Source organism: Cyprinodon tularosa, unplaced genomic scaffold (genome assembly GCF_016077235.1).
Source record: "Cyprinodon tularosa strain WSP-4 unplaced genomic scaffold, ASM1607723v1 ctg66, whole genome shotgun sequence".
NCBI classification, from domain to species: domain Eukaryota; kingdom Metazoa; phylum Chordata; class Actinopteri; order Cyprinodontiformes; family Cyprinodontidae; genus Cyprinodon; species Cyprinodon tularosa.
In genome coordinates this window covers 6,143,543-6,167,604 of record NW_024039407.1, presented here as the reverse complement: position 1 = coordinate 6,167,604, position 24,062 = coordinate 6,143,543, and the positions used below count along the sequence as shown (strand labels likewise).

At 35.8% G+C, this 24,062-nt stretch overlaps 1 protein-coding gene across 3 annotated transcripts in view; it reads right to left on the bottom strand.

Moving 5' to 3' along the window:
* Positions 1–24,062, bottom strand: part of plekhg5b (pleckstrin homology domain containing, family G (with RhoGef domain) member 5b) — a 162,927-nt gene that overhangs the window by 72,762 nt on the left and 66,103 nt on the right. Inside the window, exon 1 of one of the 3 annotated variants that reach the window (XM_038309254.1) lies at positions 9,876–10,103. The exons of the other annotated variants lie outside the window; for them this stretch is intronic. Within the exon in view, the coding sequence (XP_038165182.1) occupies positions 9,876–9,878 (3 nt within the window). The 5' untranslated portion in view covers positions 9,879–10,103. Of the gene's footprint in view, positions 1–9,875; positions 10,104–24,062 lie in introns of those variants that run through there. 3 annotated transcript variants of the gene reach the window in all.

The following is a 24,062-nucleotide window of genomic DNA, read 5'->3' as shown; positions in this document are numbered from 1 at the left end:
GATGTAAATAACCTGAATTAATCATGATTAATGGCTTGTCTTGTTTTAAATAGGGATATAAAAAATTAACACATGAAAAAGTAGCTGACTGACCTAAAGAGCATAAAAATAATAGTATATTTACTGTCGATATAAAAAAACTAAACATATAAGGCACCAGGTTAGATCAGGACCCAGCTCAACAAAGGAAGAATGAAAAGTTTGTGTCAACATCAAAGTGGTGATTTTAAGTATCCTAATGTTGGAAAGGCAGGTTTGGACTGATTGTGCAGCAGCATTCACCAAAGGCTCGAGTCTGAAAGGGAATATGAGCAAAGTCCTCATTTGCATTTATTCAATGACGAGCTACGCTTCCTAAAGGCTTCTTATTCATAAAAAAAATATCCCTTTTTCTCATGCTTCATTTCAGTCAACTGTATTCTGATGAAGCGCCATGATATTATTCAGCGCCTCTGGATGGTGTGTGAAAAGCTTTGAGATAAAATCTACTTTATAAAAGAAATTTCTCTGAAAGGAAGATAAATCCTGTGAACCACATGTGCTGTTAGGATCTATTGTTTCTCCACTAAGGACTGACTGTCACAGTTACAGATATTATAATTATTGTAGATATAGGAACTCTCTTTTACAGTGCAACCTTCTGCCACTAGGGGCGCTAGATCTGTAACCTTCTGGTTTAGCTCCCCTGAAGGCCAGTGGAAGTACTGCACTGTCACAAAATGGTCCAAATCGATCCGATATCTGTTCGCATAACACAGAAGAAGAGATGTCATGGAGAAGTTTGTAAATTCAGCAACGGATCGGACCGGAAAAATCCTTTATCTTATCAGAAACCTGCCTGTCATAAAAGCTGTTCTCCTGTTTTGCCCAATTTTGAAGAATGACAAAGTGAATTATGCCTCCATGTATCATGAAAACCCCAAACTAAATGTATAGGCCTAAATATTATGAAACAAAAATTGTGTTAGTTGAATTTGTTTTATGGAGCTACGCTTCCTAAAGGCTTCTTATTCATAAAAAAAATATCCCTTTTTCTCATGCTTCATTTCAGTCAACTGTATTCTGATGAAGCGCCATGATATTATTCAGCGCCTCTGGATGGTGTGTGAAAAGCTTTGAGATAAAATCTACTTTATAAAAGAAATTTCTCTGAAAGGAAGATAAATCCTGTGAACCACATGTGCTGTTAGGATCTATTGTTTCTCCACTAAGGACTGACTGTCACAGTTACAGATATTATAATTATTGTAGATATAGGAACTCTCTTTTACAGTGCAACCTTCTGCCACTAGGGGCGCTAGATCTGTAACCTTCTGGTTTAGCTCCCCTGAAGGCCAGTGGAAGTACTGCACTGTCACAAAATGGTCCAAATCGATCCGATATCTGTTCGCATAACACAGAAGAAGAGATGTCATGGAGAAGTTTGTAAATTCAGCAACGGATCGGACCGGAAAAATCCTTTATCTTATCAGAAACCTGCCTGTCATAAAAGCTGTTCTCCTGTTTTGCCCAATTTTGAAGAATGACAAAGTGAATTATGCCTCCATGTATCATGAAAACCCCAAACTAAATGTATAGGCCTAAATATTATGAAACAAAAATTGTGTTAGTTGAATTTGTTTTATGGGAGCTGTCAGAAATTGTGGCATCAGTTTAAAGTTAAAAAAAAAGTTTTTCTTACCCATTCCCACAGAGAAAGGGCTGCATTTGTTCAGTAGTTCAGAATGAGATAAGGTTACTACAACAGAGGCTTTATATCAAAGCACAGTTAGTGGTGCATTATCAGGATAAACCGATTTTGTATTTGTTTGTAAAGCAACAATAAAATGAATACAGGATTGCTATAAGATAGCTAGCTAGCTAGCTAGATAGATAGATAGATAGATAGATAGATAGAGAGATGGATATGCATATTAAAATCAAACATCTGTCCCCTTTTTTTTTAACAAAAGCTTATTGAAGGTATCTTCATTTAAAGTCCAGAATTTTGAAAACATGGGATGATTATTCTAAGATCCCAGGCAAAATGAAAAAAACAGGTTCCCTGCATAAAGTCTCCATCTAACCATGTCAGTTATAATCTTAGCTCTACACAACAAAAAATGCCTTCTAAAAAATAAGAAAAAAATATAGTGTTTTAAGTGAATAATTGCTTATTTTGAGCAAAATAATCTGCCAGTGCAGCAAGCAAATGAGACTTGGTAAGATTTCTTAAAACAAGAACATAATATCCAAGTAGTAAGCATCCAAAAAAAAAATTTTTCTCTTATTTTAAGCAATTTATTCTCATTTATTAGTCCAACCAATTACTGCTCAAAACAAGCCTACAACAGGCTTAAAAACAAGGCAAATGTACTTGAAATCAGTTCATTTAAAGGCTTAGCTAGAATTAATTTCATTATTTAGGTGTAGTGAATGTATGGGACAAATACACTTCACAAAAACCTCAAAACGTTTTTTTATTAATATTTTAGCAAAAATGTCACAGAATTAAGCGAAATACGCGCATTAGTCCCATCAGTGCTGTAAGTAGGGATGCACGATATTGGGATTTTGGCCGATATCCGATATGCCGATATTTTAAAACTCATGTAGCCGATAACCGATATCGATGTTAAAGCTGGACAAAAATAAGTACTCATTGAAAATAGCAGGTTTATTATCCATTTCTGACACTTTGAAAAATAATATACTCAAATATATTTTCATATGCTGATATCAAATTGATTTTTAAAAACGCGGTATGGATCTATTTTACTTTCAAAATCTCGTGAAATTTTATCGTTCTGTTACAAACTCGTGATATTTTGCAAATTCTTGTGAGATTTTGTTAGTAAAATAGATCGATACCGCGTCAATATATCAACATATAAAAATATGGGAAAATTTCGTGAATTTTCGGGGGATTTCGTAGCATAACGATGACATATAGCAATATTTCATTAGTAAAAGAGATTGATATGGTGTTTTTAAATGGCAATATATCAGCATATGAAGATATTGGGATATTTTAATGTATCAATATTTTTTCCCTCGTCTTTAGAAGTTTTTAAGTCTGTAAAAAAGAGGTTTTTGAGGAAGAAGAAGAAGTATTTTTTTTTTTTTTTTTTTTTAGACTTTAGAAACTCAGAAGCTGATCAAATATCGGGTTAAATATCGGTGTGGTGGCCGATGTCCGATATTCAGTTTTAAGGCCGATACAGGCCAATACCGATAGGGGGCCGATTATATCGTGCATCCCTAGCTGTAAGTGTTTTTTACATCCTAAGATTTCTTGTTTCATGAATGAATACCATGGTTACGGTCTTGACAAAATCTGATCGGGAAGCAAATCAATCTAAAAACAAGATAAAAAAAAAAAAACTTTTAGGCTAAATCTAAGATTTTAAGACTTGATCAGATGGACTTAAAGACAAGGACTAAAATATGTTGATTTAATATACATGTGTAGATTTGGCTGGAAATTTCCAAACCAAGATGTGATGCTTCTCTGCATTAATTCTCGGCTGACGTGCAGCTTTTACTAAAAATCTGATAAAAACTGATTAGATATTTGCATTTCTCATATGGAGAACTGCTTTCATCACAGCCTCATGTTATGTTTCTGAGCCTGGAAACCGATGCCAAATTGACGCTGGAAAACAGCTGTTAAGGTATGAGGTTTATTGACCGGTCAATCAGCAGTTCAACAAGCTTATCAAAAACACTGGAGATAAAACCAAAAGCCATGAGGGAAACCAGGGACCGTGTAGATAAAAGATGCTTTAAGCGATCCAGGTAACGGAAGCAGATCTGACTGTAAACTCTGCTGGATGTTTACAGCCGGGAATCTCTCCGGCCAAGTTTGCTTAACCAGCTGACCTTTCTGGGATTTTTTTTAGAGCGCGAAACAAACTCCAAAAATGTCCAACAGACCCCACGTTTCTGACTCACTTAAAGTGTTCGGGTCAGACTGCCTGACTCATCTACACTTTTATAGGATTTGGACAGCAGACAGATTACAGTAACTGTAAACAATATTTCATAACATCATCATCCTCCTCTGCACAGTGACACACATTTCAAGAGGGTTGGTATTTCCCAGATTACACTCAGCCATCTGGAAGAAATGGGTCAATTCGTTTTAACAGGACATTCATAATGTTGTGAAACGGTGGATGCAGAAGTACTGGAACTCGATTTTGGAGCTTTTGTTACACAACTTCAACATATAATGTGCTGTAGTGGGATTATATTACTGTGATGAGAAAAGTTGCTAACATTTTTTTACTATGAGTTTTGCCTTCTGCAGCCCTTTATCCTGACACCCCATTTAAAAATGATTGAGAGGTTTTTATAGCTTTATAAAGAGCCGATCGACTGATTGATTTGAGATCAGTGCACCTGATCTGTGCTTAGACGATGTTTTCAGGCCGATTATTTAGGCCAATTCCTTCATCAACATGATAAAAAAAAATGACAAAATGATAAATTTTATACAAATCTTGGTTTAAACAAAAAGAAGGATTCATAAACAAATCAAAAAGATTAATTAAACACCTAGAAATGTGGCTTTTCTTGTTAAAATAAGTGTGTTTTCTTTGGTCTTCAATTAAAAGCTGCAGGAAGAATTTTGGAGTAAAAGTTGCTTGTGTTTTTATTTTTTTTTTATGTCGGCTCATTGTTTAAAACAGAAAAGCCAAGAAGGGTGCGCTCGCCACAAAGCTTTTCATTCACGGCCTCCATGCATGGCAGCATCAGTGGAAGGATGCTAATTAGCAACACAAACAACCGAACAAAAGCCTATTTTCAAATTGCGAAGGCGCTTGATTTTGGTCCGATTACATTTATCAAAATCAAGACGCTGACTTTCTGACTGCATTCCTGTAGACAGAGGTGGGTAGAGCACCCGACAATGTAAGTTAGAGTAGCACTAATTTAACATTTCTGTTAGTCAAGTAGAAATAGAAATGATATATTAGAAGAAGATGATTAATTAAAAGTAAAAGAACATTACTTGGTAAAATAGCTGCTCAAATAGTGAGTAATTGTTGGCTCAATATTTGAGAAGTTCTGGTATTTCTTAGTAATAAAGCAACATTATAAAGGAAAATTAGCACTAGAAAAAGCACTTTTACATAATTTTTTCCAAACTGATCCTAACAGTGGGTTATATATAACCCAAAAAAAACATTGAAACTACAATATCTACAGTTCACTGTATTTTCACATGAGCTCTGAACTCCTCAAGTTACTCATGGTGTGTAAAGCAACCAGAACATTTACTCAAGAGTAGAAATAACAAAGTTTTTTTTTTTTTATTAAATTTACCCAAGTAAATTTAAGTGAGTAAATATAACTAGTTGCTACCCATCTCTGCCTCTAGGTGGCAATAACACGTTAAAAGTGGGTTTGCAACCACACAGAAGGGAAGAGCAAGTTGCAGCTAGCACACAGATCCATGCATGCTAGTAGAAGTTAACACGCAACTACCCGATCCGTCCCGGAAGCACGATCCGTTCTGCACCATCCGGGTCGCACTCGATTTTATTTAATTAAAAATAACTGAATGATTTTTTTCCCTCCCAAAAAAGTTAATGCCTAAAAAAATCTTGTTTTATCAGTCATCTCTGCCTGATCTGCACCAACGATGGAATATTATGCTACTTTTGGTCTAGTCTTTTTGAGTTTTATGTTTTGCTTTCGTGTTAACATTATAGTATATATTGCGTAATCTAAAGAAACAAACTACTAAAATGCAGATAAAAAACTGTTTGGCTGTGACTCCATCCTGGAGAGAAGCATCAGCTGTGCTGCTTCCATCAACACCCTTGTTTATAGATGTTGGAGATCAGTCTGTTTTCCAGTGTAGTCCTGTTTCTCTGACCGTGACTAACTGGATGTGCTCTCTTCATCCTCTGACATGGGAGCTGGCTTGGAACTCGTCTGCCTGGCTGTGTGTTTCCTGGACGGGGCCGCCTTTTACAGCTGCTTTTTGTATCTCTGTTGCCGTCTCCTTGAACCCCAGTCGGCCTCAGCAGATGGCCGCTCACACTGAGCCTGGTTCTGCTGGAGGTTTCTTCCTGTTAAAAGGGAGTTTCTCCTCTCCACTGTCGCTACAAGCATGCTTAGTGTGAGAGATTGTATTTGAGTCAATGCAATCAACTGGTTTTCCTTAGATAGAAAACTTTGAATCAATTTGACTGGATGATCTGGTTGAACCGTAAAGTGCCTTGAGATGACATGTGTTGTGAATTTGGCACTATAGAAATAAACGGAATTGCATAAACTTGGTTTAATCATGTTTTGTCGGACTACTCTAAGCATGCCTGATGACGTAAGAGAAGCAGTTTAACAAAGAAAACGTAAAAAGCATCAAAATTCTCTCACAAAAGTCGTAAAACATTTTTTTAAAGATGTGTATTAGCATTCTTTAGTAAGTTAAGGGTAGAAATAAGTTATTTTTAGTACCATAATTACATTATTTATGGACACCCGGATGTATATCTGTTCGCGCATGCGCAGGAGGGATCGTGCTCCCGGGACAGATCAGGTAGTGAACTCACTTTTCCACACAGCAGGAACAGTAAAGTCCTTCAACCATGGAGGCCCTAATCTATGGGCTCCCAAACCTTTCAGCCTGTGACCCAGAAAATAATGCAATAGACTGGGAATACCATAAAAATACACATAGTTACTACACTATTTTTATTCACACATAGGAATAGAAGTAAATAAATACTTTTCGAAGTGATATTTAATTATTTCATTCAACATTTGTATGCATTTTTAATTATTTAATCCCCCATTTTACGATTTAATTGTATGTATTTTTTTTGCATTTCTGTTCAAATGAATAAAAAGCAACATCAGCTTTAGCAAGCTGATAAAGAAGGCCATTTCTGTTCTAGGATCTCCTCTAAAGATGACTTCACAAAGAAGAACCCTTCATAAAATGAAGAACATTATAGACGGCAGTCAATATCCTACCACATTAGACAATTAAAAAAACAAGAGAGTGTCTTTAGTCAGAGGCATCTCCAGAACCTTTGAAAGACAGACCACTACAGGAGATCCTTCTAGCCTACTAAAATCAACCGCAACTTGATGAGAAAAAATCCCAAAACATTTAAAATTTTTGGATCAATACAAGTTTTTTTTTTTTATAAAATGTAGAATGAAAAAAATATTGGCAGAAAATATCAGCGACTGGTTAGACCAGGGGTTCCCAAACTTTTCAGCCTGTGACCCAAAAAAATAACAGCGATAGACTGGAGATCCCCTAAAAATACATTTCATCTATATTTATTGACAAATACAGAATGAAGTAATTTTCTTCATTTTTAAATACATTTATATTCTAAAATGACATTCAATTCATTTTAAATGTATCTCTAAATATTTAAATTATGCATTTTATAATTTAAATGTATTACTTTCTGTAATATTTGTCAAAAATATCAATATTATATCAGTATTAGTCTTTTAAAAAAGTTATATTGGTCAATCTTTATGGAAATATTTGGGTCATATTATCTAAAAATTCAAAATCAATCATGAATCTGCTTTCTGATATTTTTCCTTTTCGATGAACCATATTGTTTTTGAACAAATAAGGAATTGTTCCTTACAAACTGGCCAAGGTTCATTCAGCATGTAGTCGAGCATTAAGCTTTTCATCACACCCCCTTTGTCCTCTCATTCTCTGCCTCGATCACAATTCGTCTGAAGCAATAAAGTCGTAACAGGCAAACGGAGCCTCCTTTTTGGTTAAAAGAAGTTAATCTTTCTGTTTTACAAATGGAAATCTGAAAACTGTTGCTCCACAGCTCATTCAGCGCTCTACATCAATCACGTCTGTAAATTCTCTGGGTTTATGTCTCATCTATCATTGCTCATCTTCAGAGGAAAATATTTGCCAATTTTTCTTTATTTTCCAGCATTAGCCTCAAGCAGATGCGACAAAAAGGGTAAAAAAAATAAAGATATAAAGATATGACAAAGGTTAGGAATTAGATTTTGCTTGTAGAATTTGTCTGAACAGACGATCCCTGGGATGAAACACGATGCTAGTAGCATCATGCTTTTCTTCTGCAGGGGGGAGGGAAGCTTGGTAGAGTTGATTAATAAAGCTAAATATGGGGCAATCGTAAGAAAACTCCAGAGAGGCAGCAAAGTTTCACCAAAGAGCTTTTCAAAAATGTAATATTTCCATATTTCTATTTATTCAAATAGTCTTAATTTTTTTTTTTTCAAAAAAATCTTAAATTTTACTTTTTTCTTTTGGTAAATTTTTTAAAAATTTTCACAGATAGTCTTCACTTCGATACCATTACAATCCTCTTGACCGCAAATCGACCAGTAAAACGTTGTTTTTTCAACATCCATGCAGACCAATAGAAATGCGTTTTGTTCCTGCTATCTCCCGAGGAAGACCCGCCCCCAGAAGTGAGAAAGATGTGATCAGTAAAGCAAAATTTGGAAAGAACTTAATTCATAAAACTCAATAAAAAAAAAAAAAGAAATTTAGATTTTAAAAAGGGAAAATATAAAGTCTTTCAAAAGAGATTTTGGAAAAATAAAGTTATAAAAATTATTTTATGAATCTTTTAAAAATAAATAATATCTGGATACAAAATGTAGTCATTGTTTGCAAGAATAATGGAACAAAATTCCCTCCATACTGGCATAACTTCTCCTTCCTCCGCTGCCTAGAGAATGGTGAAAGCAGCACCTGCAGCTGACTTCATTTATCCAACACATTCTAGCAGGCTATCTTACTAATCTCCAATGTATACCAGATGCTCCAAATCACTGCAAACTTCTGTTTTTTCCCCGCTGGAGTGAAGTATAAAGATTTGCTCCCCAGTAACCCGTTATATGTCTCTATTACAGAAAAGAACAGTACAGAGAACAGGTACGCTGACCCTTTACGTAACGTAACCATGCATTCCAATGGGAAAGGTATGTTTCAACACGCAGCGAAGTTTGCCAAAGAAAAATATTGCCTCCCCAGCATCTTTCACAATTCCTTTAACAACGTTAAAAAATCCAAAATCTCTTTTTCCAGTAAAATCTTGACCCAAATCTGAAATCTGGTTTCCTAATAGATTTTAAAAGTCTAAAATAAATAAATCCCTGCCATAATCTCTCCTGAAAAAGCCAACAATACATACAATAAACATTTTTTTCAATATGAAGATCCAAACATGTTAAATCCAGATCCAGTCTGTTTTAGAGCGATGAGCACAGCTCTGAAACCTGCTTTCTTTCTTTCTCTCCCAGCGTCAAATGTACCTAAGGCTGTTTGAGGCAACGCTGGGCTGGACGGTGACGCAACCTGCCGTCTTACCCGTAGCTTCAGGGCAGGAGAAGAACGAGGGATAGGCAGGAAAGCAGTCCCAAAAAAGGAGGAAGTGAAAGAAACAGAAGAGGGTAATTCAAGTCAAATGAGACCTTTCAACCGCAGCCGATTTGGACTCTATCAGTTCCCGGTATTAGCTGCAAACTCATTATTTGGAAACCAATTTGGACAAAGAATTATGAAAAGAGAGAAGAAGAGGAGGTGGCGGGTGCCACACTGGTCTGTTGATATAAGAAGCAGATGTGAAACATTCAGATGCAAAAAGGGAAAAACGTGCCAGCCTGCACAGATGTAGAAGTTTGCTGCATTTGGAGAGCCAGACTTAAAAAAACCATAAAAGCTGAATATTATGATAATGAATTACTCACTTAATTAAATAAGTCATTTTTCCCTGAGAAAAAGAATTAAATGTTGAACAATTCCCTAAATGTTTGACCGTTAAAAAGAAAATTAATTAAAATATCACCATTATATTAATGATTAAACTTGGACTCATAGAAAATACTTTAATCTATTAAGCTCCAATACTTGCCATAGAAAAGAGTCCCAGGAATGGAGATTTCTCAGACTTTCAGTGCAAATCAATGTTTCCAGGATCCCAACAGGCAGCAGGTGGGGAAGTTCTCTTAGTCCCAGGTTCAATCAAACCTAATCTTTACTTTCTGACTCTCAGCCTCCTTAAATAATCCCAGTCTTCTGGGTGAGAACGCAGACGTTTTGCTAGAAAGAGGCTCACTCTGTTTACCACAGCGATCTACTGATGAGAAACCCTCAGAAGCAAACAGAAATAATGGACCCCGCCTCCCTACTCAAACCTCACAGGCTCACACAGAACGCGGCTGACTCATGCAACACGCAACAGAAACTGATTTTTTTTTCCCCCTCCTCCTTAATGTCTAATGTTCACCTACTTCCAAACAGCTTCATCAAACTGTGACTCTGTACTTTCCTCTAATGTCTGAGCTCATGTCTCTTGACTAAAGAATATCTGACACTACAATGCTAAAAATGTCCGTTTTATTTTGGAATCTGTCATTTAATTACCTTTTAAAGGGATGTTCTATGGATTTAGTGCAAAAAAAATACTTACCTTTTATCTTTTAGGCAAGGCAAGGCAAGGCAAATTTATTTGTATAGCACAATTCAGTACAAAGACAATGCAAAGTGCTTTACATGATTAAAATACAGGAAGATAAAACAGAATCAAAGCAAGTAGGAAAAAAAATAAAATAAAATGCAGAAACATAAAATAATATTAAAAACAGTTGGACTAAAGAAGATATGCTTTAGTTGAACTGTTTAAACTGTTTAGGGAGGTGGTGGAGATTTCCAAAGGCTGTGTGTCCAAATTAAATACACCAAAAAATAAAAATATCAGTTTGATTATATCCATGCAAAGATGGCCGAGTGAATCCAGAAGTCCTAAAGTTGAAAGGTCGGGGGTAAGAGGTTAGAGCTGAAAAGGAAAAAGGAAATAACTGTAGATAAACACATGGACTTTAGGTAGATTCACCTATTTCACACAAACTAATATGCAGTAGTTCACCACTGCATGTTTATTTCTCGTTAAAACCTCATCACGCCATTTCCTAATCTGCTATAAAGGCTGGCATGTTAAATAAAGGGGATAACACCCACTAAGTTAGAAAATGTCTCTCTCTACCAAGTATTTAGCTGAACAAACCTCCTATGAAATCAAAATTCTTCCAAACGGTCACAAGTGAAATGAATCAGATGATACTCAGCCCTAGTCTGCTTACAGGCTCTTCATTCAGACTAAATGATCAAACTCCAAACTAGAGAGAAGCAGCTTTTATTGGAAATTTTGGAATTGGGTATAAAACATACAATTGTTTATCAAAAATATTTTTGGCTGTTTCGCAGGAGAGAGCTGAAATCCTTTTTATCTATGTGACATTTAAGGAATGATGATGATGAGACGTTAAAGTCTGTTTAGTGCTTGTTTGTGGTTCTAATTGTTTCAGCTCTTCAGCAAGAAAAGTTTCTACTGATAGTCCTAAAAGTCGACAGATGATGTAATCACCTCATTCACATGTATGGTAATGCTTTGATACCAAGACCGGAATGATAGAAAGTGATTAGAATATAAATATGTTTACAAATAATCAGAATCAGACATACTTTAATAATCTCAGAGGAAATTCTAAAAAAATAAATTATTCTTAATATTCAATAGTATTTTACCTTAACAAAAACTACATTATGTTAAATAATGTAATTCTATTCAATTTAAAGGGGCTCGACAGTGGAAGGCAAGGAAGGAAGTTGTCTACAAGTGAAATGCAGGACGTGATTTAGTGTAGTGCAACAGTTAAAGATGTTAAATATTATATTTACATCTCACTTAAGGTTGATAGGAGAAATCAGTGCATGTGTGGTTCATGTTCTATGGGGAAAAAAAGTGGAGGAGCTCTTCTTTCTGTGACCGTACCTGCAGTCTGACTGCCGGTGTTCTGTCAGATCAGCATACCCCATCAGACCAGCATACCTATAGTCAATATGCATGCGCAAAACGTCAGATTTGCATTTATCCCTTTAGTTTTCTACGAAAATAGACTTTAGACTACCTTAACTGGCGTGTATCCCTATAGTCATGTACAAAAAAAAATATTTATGTTGAGATTGCCATAAGCTTAAAAAAAACAGTAAGTAATTAAATATTTTTTTGTACATGACATAAGGGATACAGGCCCTTTGAGATAGTTTAATTCTGGTTTTGTACACAACTAAAGTGATAAACTAAAGGGATAAATGGGTATCAACTAGGGATGCACAATATTGGGATTTTGGCCGATATCCGATATGCTGATATTTTAAAACTCATGTATCGATACCGATGATAAAGCTGGACAAAAATAAGTAGTCATTGAAAATAGCAGTTTTGTTATCCATTTCTGACACTTTGAAAAATAATAAACTCAAATATATTTTCATATGCTGATATCAAATTGATTTTTAAAAACGCGGTATCGATCTATTTTACTTTGAAAATCTCGTAAAATTTCATCGTTCTGTTACAAACTCTCGTGATATTTTGCAAATTCTTGTGAGATTTCATTAGTAAAATAGATCGATACCGCGTCAATATATCAACATATAAAAATATGGCAAAATTTCGTGAATTTTCGGGGGATTTCGTAGCATACTGATGACATATAGCAATATTTCATTAGTAAAAGAGATTGATATGGTGTTTTTAAATGGCAATATATCAGCATATGAAGACATTGTGATATTCTAATGTATCAATATTTTTTCCCTCGTCTTTAGAAGTTTTTAAGTCTGTAAAAAAGAAGTTTTTGAGGAAGAAGAAGAAGTAGTATTTTTTTTTTTTTTTTTTTAGACTTTAGAAACTCAGAAGCTGATCAAATATCGGGTTAAATATCGGCGGGGTGGCCGATTTCGGATATTAAGTTTTAAGGCCGATACAGGCCGATACTGATAGGGGGCCGATTATACCGTGCATGCCTAGTATCAACTATGGGTATCGGCTCATCTAACGGAACACCTGTCAGTGCTTTGGAGGAGCTTCCAGCAGCCCTCACTGCTCGCTGAAGATGCTAAACTTAGAGCTATTAGTGCCATTTAGTCACCAAAGATACAACACTGTAAAAAATAGAAATCTAAATAAGTAATTTCTTCTTAAAATAAGTCAATTTGTTCTTGGATTGAGGAGGTAAGTGAGACACTTTGCCAATGGAACAAGACAATTTACATTTTAAATAAATAAAAACAATTGCCTTGTCTTATTTGTGCATATTATCTAGTTATCTTACTAACTACTAAGAGTAAAAATACTCATTCTGTTGACAAATCATCTTATTTACCTTCTCAAATTAGGGTTTAATACACTTGATATAGTATTTCTAGATCGTTTTTGCAGTGAACATAGAAAAAGGTTGCTAGATTTGTTGCTAGTTAATTTTTTGAAACAAAAATAAAACCTAAAGAGTCGTAAATATATATCAGAAAGTTGTACAAAAATGTCAGGAAGGACAGTCTGTTGATTGGTTAAGGAGCTGGGTCATTGATCACAATTTACACTGGAAAAGTGATCTAGAAATAAGTAAAAAAATTCTTAAATTAAGTGTATTTACCCTTAATTTGAATATTTGAATTAGATGATCTGCCAATGGAATGAGTGTTTTTACTCTTAAAATAAGATATTTAGATAAAATGCACTTGAAATAAGACAATGCGATTTTGTTTTCTTATTATAAAGGTAAATTGTCTTATTCCATTGGCATAATGTCTGTTTTACCTCATCAATTCAAGAACAAATGCACTTATTTAGAGAAAAAATGGCTTATCTAGATTTTGATTTTTTTCCAGTGTATTTTAATATCTTCAACCATTAAATCATTTTAAGGTGGACTTTTTATGTAAATAATAACTATTACAGCAGTCAGTGGTTTTAGCTTAACTTAATATATGCTGTAGCCTGAATCTTTCCACTTCATAAGGCATAGTTTCTCTCTCACGCACATATCCAGGTTGCTTCATCTAGCCGCCCACAGCCTCCCTTGGCGCTCCTCTTTAAATCCGAGTCTGGCAGATGCCATAAACGAAGGCGGTTGTTGTTGTTGTGGTGTCTTTGCAAACCACCTCACGTCAGACTGTAGGGCCGCCTTGCTATTAAAGACCCCCCCCCCATACACACACTGAGATACTACTCTGCTGTAATGGAAAATTAATCAATCTAAATTTATCTGACCCCATCTGTATTGCCCTGAATAGACTGGTTACCAATGAAACAGAGGTATATAAGAGCAACACGGCAAAACAAAGTAGTCGTAATGATCAGAATGGTTAACAAATAAAAAGTCCGTTTCACATCACTTTTATCACTTCTGTGAAAATATAGTTAATAAAAGCTCACCTCACTGGAAAAACGATCTAGAAATAATTAAAAATTTCTTAAATTAAGTGTATTTACCCTTGATTTGAGTAGGCAAATGAAATAGTTTGCCAATGGAATCAGTATTTTTACTCTTAAAATAAGATAATTAGATAATAGTCACTTTAAAATAAACAATGCAATTGTGTTTTCTTATTTTAAATCTAAATTTTCTTGTTCCATTGGCAGAATGTCTCTTTTATCCCCTTAATTCAAGAACAAATGCACATATTTTAAGAAAAAACGACTTATCAAGATTTAGATTTTTTGTAGTGCTCTTACACTGGAAAAACAATCTAAAAAAAGTAAAAAAGGTCTTAAATTAAGTGTATTTACCCTTAATTTGAGTAGGTAAATGAGATAGCTTGCCAATGGAATGAGTATTTTTACTCTTAAGATAAGATAATTAGATAACATTTACTTGAAATAAGACAATTCAATTGTTTTTTCTTATTTTAAATGCAAATTGTCTTGTTCCATTGGCAAAATGTCTCTTTTACCTCCTCAATTTAAGAACAAATGCACATATTTTAAGAAAAAATGACTTATCAAGATTTTGATTTTTTTGTAGTGCTCTTATGGGCTTTGGAGCCCTATTGCTGAACCGATTTTATTTGTAATATCTCCAGTGCTGCTCCGTGATGCAAATCTACAAATATATACAATATAAAGAGCTCCTTCAAAAAGGATAAAAGAAAAACAGGAATATTTTTGAATCAACAGCAGAAAAAACAACAGGAATACGAAAAGATTTAACCCACCTTTCCAAATCTCATTTAAATGACTTCAGACTAAGTCAGATCAGATAACTGTGATTAGGCTGAACTATTTGGATTAAATTTTTTTTTCTTCTGATTAGACTATTAATCTGATTATCAGATCCACCATAACACGTCTTGTAATATCATCCATAAAAGTGTTTACATACCAAATTGCAATATTTATATACAGTCATCACTTTGGATTCTGCTGGGATTTTACAGGAATATTCACCGTCTAAAAATTGTCAGATGATGTCACAGTCTGTGGTTTAACCATAAACCCTCAGTCTACGACTCTCTGCTCTTTTGTCATTCAGGTTAATCCAAGATGAGCCGTGATTAAATCCTCCGCAATTAGCTAGATCACAAAAAAAAAAAAGAATCGGACCCCTAAGGGGGAGTATTGAAAGCCATCTGCATTAATTGGGGGAGGCCATAATTAAATGAGTAATTTAGCACCTGTTCTTTAATTGTTAAAGTGAATATAAAGGATATTGAAATCCTAGATACTCTCCTTAAAAAGGTTCAGACTTCGCACTGATCTGTCAGGAACAATGAACCTGGATGCCGCAAGAAAGTTCTTCAAATTAAGGAAAACAAAGAGAGCAAAGGAGGGAGGAGTTTTAAGTGTGGGAAAAAGACAATCTATGAGAAAATTGAGAAACAACTAGAAATTAGGGAGGTTTTAAACGTCCTGTAAATGAAGAACAAGCTTAAGTTCTGAGGAATGGAGAAAAAGATCAACAGCTTTCACAACAAATTTAAGCCAATCCTCCATTAGTGGTTGTTTATATTTTGAGCAATCAATGGTGATTTGCCATGACAGGACTCTGGATGTGAAGCAGTGAAGGTGAAATCTTCTAAGTGGAGCTAAAACAGAGTTGCTATCACAGCAGCGTCAGCTAAGAAACACCTTCCTGTTATTCCACTGTCTGCAGCCGGGTAGTTTCCTGACTGAGATTGACGCTTTTTGACTGGTTCATCCCTCATTCAATTCAATTCAGTTTATTTCTATAGCACCAATTCACAACACATGTCATCTCAAGGCACTTTACAATTCAACCAGATCCTACAGTCAAATTAATTCAAAGTTTTTCATCAAAGGAAAATCAGTTGATTGCATCGACTCATTGACTCGAAGGTAATCCCTCACACTAAGCACGCTTGTAGCGACAGTGGAGAGGAAAAACTCCCTTTTAACAGAAAGAAACACAGACATCTGCTGAGGCCGACTGGATTTCAAAGAGACAGAAGCAGAGATACAAAAAGCAGCTGTAAAAGGCGGGCCATCCAGGTAACACACAGCCAGGCAGACGAGCTCCGAGCCAGCTCCCATGTCAGAGGATGAAGAGAGCACAACCTGCCGTCAGAGAAACAGGACTACACTGAAAAACAGTCTGATCTCAAACATCTGGATCCCCGCTCTTTTTCACACTCATGTCCCTCTGTTGTCGCACAAACTTGCCCCCACTTCCTCACCGCCTCGGCTGCATCGCGACCCACAGCTAGTTCGTTACTCTCCCTCTTGTGTTGTGGCGTGGAATAACACAGCGCAGACCACGCTTCAATATTGGACATAAATCAAAAATATCTGACAAGCTCACTGGGACACACTGCTGCGGGAGGATAACCAGCCCTTCAGGACACGGTGGCCTCCATAATCCCTAAATTGAAGAAGTTTGGGACAAGCAGAACTGTTCCTAGACCTGGCCGTCCAGCCAAACTGAGCAATTGTTGGAGCCTTGGTGTGAGAGGTAAAGAAAAACCCAACGATAGCCCTGACTGAGCTCCAGAGATGCAGCAGGAAGATTGGAGAAGGTTTACAGAGTCAACTCTCACTGCAGCCCTCCACCAGTCTGGGCTATATGGCAGAGTGACCGATGGAAGCCACTCATCAGAGCAAGATGTATAAAAGCCTGCGTAGAATTTGCCAAAAAAACACATGGACTAGCCTGGTGAGACCATCCTGATCTCGCGAGCTTTCAAAGTTTCACTCCCAGATCAGTCTGGAGACTCTCCGTTAAAGAAAATTTGGAGCCGTTCACCAAACGGACATCCAATCAGCGTTGGCTTTGAGGCGGGTTGAGGTGTGACGCAACGAGAAGCGCGACAGTTCAGTCTAAAGAACATGCCGGCTTCAGCCAATGAAACTAGCGTTAGCGTGGCTATCGAGCTAGTTTTATCGGAATTACAGAGTATTTCTTCACTGAAAGAAGAGCAAAACACTGCTTTGGAGGCTTTTCTCAGAGGAAAATAAGTTTTGTGTTTTCGTTGTCGCTCTGTTAGTACGTCATATGCTTCGTTGATCTGATTGGTTTATTTGGCCCGTCTATCACCAACATAGGCCAATCAGCTAACCAGTATTTTCGCCCCTTCCCAAAATTACTTCAACGGAAGGTTTCCAGATGGATATGTGAAGCAAATCCATCTGGTGGAGTCAGGTTAATGAAGGACTCCCAGACTATAAGAAAGAAGACTCTCTGGTCTAATGAGACCAAGATTGAACTTTTAACTTTAATTCTAAAAGCCAAAAACAGACCATATCTCACTGCTTTATTTAGAATCAGATGTTCTCATGTAATAATTCTGACTCAGCCCTCTTCACTCTTTAGTGACAGTAGCCTGATGTTAACTGAGTCATTGGGCGAGAGTAATAAGTTTCTCTCATTGTCTAATGTGCCTCATGCTCGGAGTAGAAATCTAAATAGAGATTTTGGCAGTTTTGCCCCAGCAGATCATCTCTGTGTGTGCCTCTACCAGAATGAGCCAGTGGCAGTGGCAGGGATCCACATCAATACTTTCTAACTCCACAGGAGCAAAACTGTTAAAATAAACCCTTTTTTGGCAACTTGAGGAAGAAATGCTCATCCTTTGAAGGGATAAATATGAGTTAAAAGAATGTACACACAAGCGAGTAACCAGTGGGACTCCAGGACATTTAAAATGCCAAAAGCTTTGAGGTGTTGGCATGTAGCAGTCTCCTGGGAGGATGGTGTGCCAGTCCTTTCAGAGGTAAACCATCCTCTGGTCATTTGTTGATGTCAGAAAAGAAGGCAGACTGAAAAGAGGGTCTGAAATTCCTCAGCACTTAAATTGTTAGACCTATAGCTAAACTTAAAATAATGTATTTAGCATCATGGCGCTCGAACCCTTTGAAGGACTGCATGGACTCAACTTCTGACAATTTGTTTTTGGAGGATGAAGTCCACACTGCAAAAACGATCTAGAAATAAGTCTAAATTTCTAAAATTTCCCCTTATTTCCCGTTAAATTGAGCAGGTAAACATGATGATCTGCCAATGGAATGAGTATTTTTGCTCTTAAAATAAAATATTTAGATAACCTGCACTTGAAATAAGACAATGTAATAGTTTTTTCTTGTTTTAAATGTAAATTGTCTTGTTCCATTGGCAACGTGTCTCACCTGCTTACTCAATTCAAGAAAGAATGCACTTAATTTAAGAAAAACTGCCTTATTTAGAATTTTTTGCAGTTCAAGCTTAGGGGTCTGTAAAGCCTCCTTGCATCACCCTATAAACTGGAAAGCCAGATTGATAATGTATCACACTAGGGTTTGGTTCTAAACATTAATAAGTAATTTCCCTCATGGATTATTAGAGTATCTCTGATTCTGATAATCTGGGACTGCTCACATTGAATCCTTTTGGGGAAAGGAGGCAGAACCGGCAAAGCCTTCAGACCTGGCTGGGTGAAGTAACACCTACTGCCCGTCTACTAAAGCCAATCACATTATCAAATAAAATACTAGCAGATGTCATGAGTAACCAGAACAACTTATGCTTTCTCGCTGAAATCATGAATTCTTATTAAACAGATGTGAAAGCAGCAGCTAGGTATACGGTTCCTGAGCTGCCATGTTTATTTTGGTTTGGCTGTGGGCTCAGCAGCTCTCTTTTTCCGCACAGCAATACATCCTTACTTGAACCATAATACTGCAATGTGATCGTCCTACCCGTTAGGGCAGGGGTGGGCAAGTCCAGTTCCTGGGGGCCGGTATCCTGCAACTTTAAGATCCATCTTTGGTCCAACAAACATGAATGAAATGGCTGAGTTACCTCCTTGGTACGCAGTCAGTTCCTCCAGTCCTCTGAATTATCCAATTACTTGATTCTGGTGTGTTAAACCAAAGTTACATCTAAAAGTTTCAGCATACCGCCCCCAGGAACTGGAATTGCCCACCCCTGCATTAGGGGAAGGTTGAGGTGAGATCACAAAAAACAGAAATACAGGTTTGTTTTTTAACAAAAGTTGGAATTGAGGCTCAGCTCCTTCCACAGATTATCAGATTCAAATCGGCACTCTGGCTGGAACACTTCACAAAATTAAAACGATGTAAACATGCAATATTACTTCGAGTTAGTGCGAGGGCTTTAACACATTCATTTCGATTCATTAGAGTTTAACAAGGACAATAATAATAATAATAATAATAATAATAATAATAATAACAATATTATAACTAGGGATGCACGATATTGGGATTTTGGCCGATATCCGATATGCCGATATTTTAAAACTCGTGTAGCCGATAACCGATATCGATACCGATGTTAAAGCTGGACAAAAATAAGTAGTCATTGAAAATAGCAGTTTTGTTATCCATTTCTGACACTTTGAAAAATAATATACTCAAATATATTTTCATATGCTGATATTAAATTTAATTTAAAAACGCAGTATCGATCTATTTTACTTTCAAAATCCCGTGAAATTTCATCGTTCTGTTACAAACTCTCGTGATATTTTGCAGATTCTTGTGAGATTTTGTTAGTAAAATAGATCGATACCGCGTCAATATATCAACGTATAAAAATATGGCAAAATGTCGTAAATTTTCGCATAACAATGACATATAGCAATATTTCATTAGTAAAAGAGATTGATATGGTGTTTTTAAATGGCAATATATCAGCATATGAAGATATTGTGATATTTTAATGTATCAATATTTTTTCCCTCGTCTTTAGAAGTTTTTAAGTCTGTAAAAAAGAAGTTTCTGAGGAAGAAGAAGAAGTAGTATTTTTCATTTTTTTGAGACTTTAGAAACTCAGAAGCTGATCAAATATCGGGTTAAATATCGGTGGGGAGGCCGATGTCCGATATTCAGTTTTAAGGCCGATACCGATAGAGGGCCAATTATATCGTGCATCCCTAAAAATTAGTTTGCAAGAGTATGTATAAGTTTGAAAATATTGCATTGAAGATGCCAATTATCCATTTCTGACACTTTGAAAAATAATATACTCAAATATATTTTCATATGCTGATATCAAATTGATTTTTAAAAACGCGGTATCGATCTATTTTACTTTCAAAATCTCGTGAAATTTCATCGTTCTGTTACAAACTCTCGTGATATTTTGCTAATTCTTGTGAGATTTTGTTAGTAAAATAGATCGATACCGCGTCAATATATCAGCATATAAAAATATGGCAAAATTTTGGGAATTTTCGGGGGATTTTGTAGCATAACGATGACATATAGCAATATTTCATTAGTAAAAGAGATTGATATGGTGTTTTTAAATGGCAATATATCAGCATATGAAGACATTGTGATATTCTAATGTATCAATATTTTTTCCCTCGTCTTTAGAAGTTTTTAAGTCTGTAAAAAAGAAGTTTTTGAGGAAGAAGAAGAAGTAGTATTTTTTTTTTTTTTTTTAGACTTTAGAAACTCAGAAGCTGATCAAATATCGGGTTAAATATCGGTGGGGTGGCCGATGTCCGATATTCAGTTTTCAGGCCGATACCGATAGGGTGCCGATTATATCGTGCATCCCTGAAAATAACCAAGTGTATTTCTTTTTCTAATTGCATTAAAGTCCTGAGTGGGAACCTTTACATTCCCCGTTTCTTTGACGCCTGCAAATCTGACACACAGGCAGCATCCCAAGCGTCAATCCACTGGGGGTATTCAGATTTAGAAACTATTTAATACCAACTCATCTTGAAGCAGCGCAGACATGTCAGCGCCACCGCCACTAGTCCACATAGGACCAATAAACTAGATTTATAGCTAATGTGGCTAACATATAGAAAGTACCCTTCTTCCTGGCATAAGAGGGGAAAAAAATGCAGTATTTATGTTTTACGCACAATCAATGTTAGATTTTTAATATGAAATGTTCAGCTCTAAAAGGCAATGCTTTATGCATAGCTCTACTGTCAGTTTTGAAAATGGAACAGAAAATGTTAAACTCTTAAAGACAATATTGTGGGTCTTGTTGCTATACTTTTTTTTTTTTTTTACCATATTCAATGGTAGAAACTGTGCTATAGAGGCAGTGTTTCATAGAGGTGATATAACATATCAGGCGTTATTTAAAAACAGCTAAATGGTTATAACTTTCAACCAATCTGACGGTTGAATAACCCAAACAATGGATCGAAAAACAATGAATATCTGTCCTTATACATTTATTGCTTTATTATATAGTACGAACAATATAAACAACCCTTTCAGCTAAATTATTAAAATTATTCAAAAATTCCAGAGTTCCATCTCTACTTCCAGTGAGAAGAAACACATTGTTAGATTGTAGTAATTACTTTAAAATTACTAAGAGTATAAATGATCTTGGGCTTAAATAAAAAAGTGATTCATGAAAAATTTGCAGAACTTCTTACAATTTGGATGCTCTTATAGGTAACTTATAGGTTTATAAATCAGTATTTTTCTTTCAAAAGTAGCTTCTTTCTTTTAAAAAACACCAATATCTGTGGAAAAAATTACTATATATCTGAATACATACCAAAACATCACAAAATTGCTACCTTTCCCTCCCTACAGGGAGTGCTACCATAAATCATCTCCTACTTACTGTGCAGTGGTTTCACATTCAGAGTCAAAGGCTATAAAATTCTAGGATTCACAGAGTTCTTTGAAAGATCAAAAGGATAAAAAGTATTAACAGCCCAGTATTAACATAGCTTATAACATAAAGGCGTATTAAATCTCACAGATGTTGGCCTGCATCAACAGGTTCATGTGGCAAACCTAAAAACTCAGCCTTCCTTTGGGCCAGGGCACGATTTGTCATCTTCAGTTGCACATCCTGTAAACAACCCTGATTACCAGTCAACACGTGCAAGTTGGCCCCAGACTAGATTCGTCTAAAGTAGACCTGGGCGCACAAGGAGCTTCCTGTGTACGACTCATCTGGGTTGAGTAAATACAATCTATATAACCCAGAGATTGTCTTTTAGTCCATTTTCTATCATTAAGAGCCGCATATATAGAAGATTGACATACTTGTAATAGTGTAATGCATGATGTGCAAAGCTCTCACCAGAAACAAGGAAAAACAGCAAGAAAGTTTTCCATCCTTTAGGTGTTTAACAGGAAAATAAAGTAGAAACGGTCAATGTAAAATCCTAGATAGACTTTAAAAGTTTCCCTTTTATTGATTCTAGGGTTATTATGGTTATTTTTTTCCTACTTATCAAATCTAACAGAACCAATCAGCCTAAATATTTAGTTTAACTGCCTTGATTGACTTCTTTTTGGTGGGGCAGTAGATCTGGGTTCACACCTTTATTTCTAATTTGTGAAGCAGGATGTGAAATGTACGGAAGAGGATTAGGGCCACTGGAAAAAAAAGTTAACTGATTTTTACATTTTTTTCAGTTTAGTATGGGAAAAGTGTCAGAATTCTGGGAAAAAAGTCAGAATTCTTAATTTTTTTTTCAAAATTCTGACTTTTTTCTCAGAATTCTGACTTTTTTCTCAAAATTCTGACTTTTTTCTCAAAATTCTGACTTTTTTCTCAGAATTCTGACTTTTTTCTCAGAATTCTTACTTTTTTCTCAGAATTCTGACTTTAATCTAGAATTCTGACTTTTTTCTCAGATTTCTGACTTTTTTCTCAGATTTCTGACTTTTTTCTCAGAATTCTGACCTTTAAATAAAATTTAAAAATCAGTTAACTTTTCTTGTTTTTGTTTTTTCAGCAGCCCTATTCCTCTTCCGTAGAAATGGGGAGAAAATGTGCAGTTTTATATTATCCCCAATGAGCAAATCCATTTTCTTTAGACAGTTGAGATAAGAAAAACAAATCAGCATAATCTAATTTAAAAGAGAATCAAAAGTCGCCATATTAAAATAGATCATCATTGGGAATTTATTGGTTTAGAAGAAGCCTTTTCCAGGAAGTTAACACCGTACAAATTGCTTTCTTTGGACCAAAATTTTTCAACAGACGCAGTGACCAAGCTTCCAATATTAATGTTGCATTTCTTAAAGCATCAAAATTTAGAAAAAAGAACTGAACATTTTTTATTTATTTTTTTGGAAGACAACTGGAGAATTTTGTAGGCAATCATGAAATTGATGGTATATTCTGTCAAAACAAATGCTCTGGGGTGGGTTTTGTTTATCTGAAGTATTGCTAAGACTTCCCTTAGGTTTATTTTTGTGTTAAAGATGCTGAATATACATGCATGCATTCATAATGTTGCTGGATGAAAGGAACGCATGATACAGAAAAAAACAACATGAAGCACCAAAAATGTCTAAATATCATTTCGCTGAAGGGTTAGCTGCTGTGTTCCCATGGTTACCTTCCGTTTACCGTGTACCTGGCCGAGTAATCGTATCAAAGACGTCAGGAGCAGCTGAATGCCTCAGGAAAGTGTTTGGAACAGAGAATATAATCCATCACTGCCAGGACACAGCAAGCAAAGCACTGAATTCTTGAGGCCGAGCACAAAAAGAGGCAAAGTCCAGCAGAAACAAGGTGTTTGCATTGTGGCTTTAGCAAATTCATGTCTATTTTTATCTCGCTGAGATTTAAAAAAGAAGAAGAAAAAAAAAAAGGTGTGGAGCAACAGGCTGGAAGAATCTTTAGGCTGCACAGGACAATAAATCCTCTTTCCCACTGAAAATGGCGGGTTGACGAAGGTTTTTCCACACAACTGCCATTTGTGTCCCTTCCCATTTTTCAATTTTCAAAATCTTTTACTCTAGTATTTGCCAAATAAGGACTAAAGAGTTCTACCAGAAAATGTTAACTCTTTA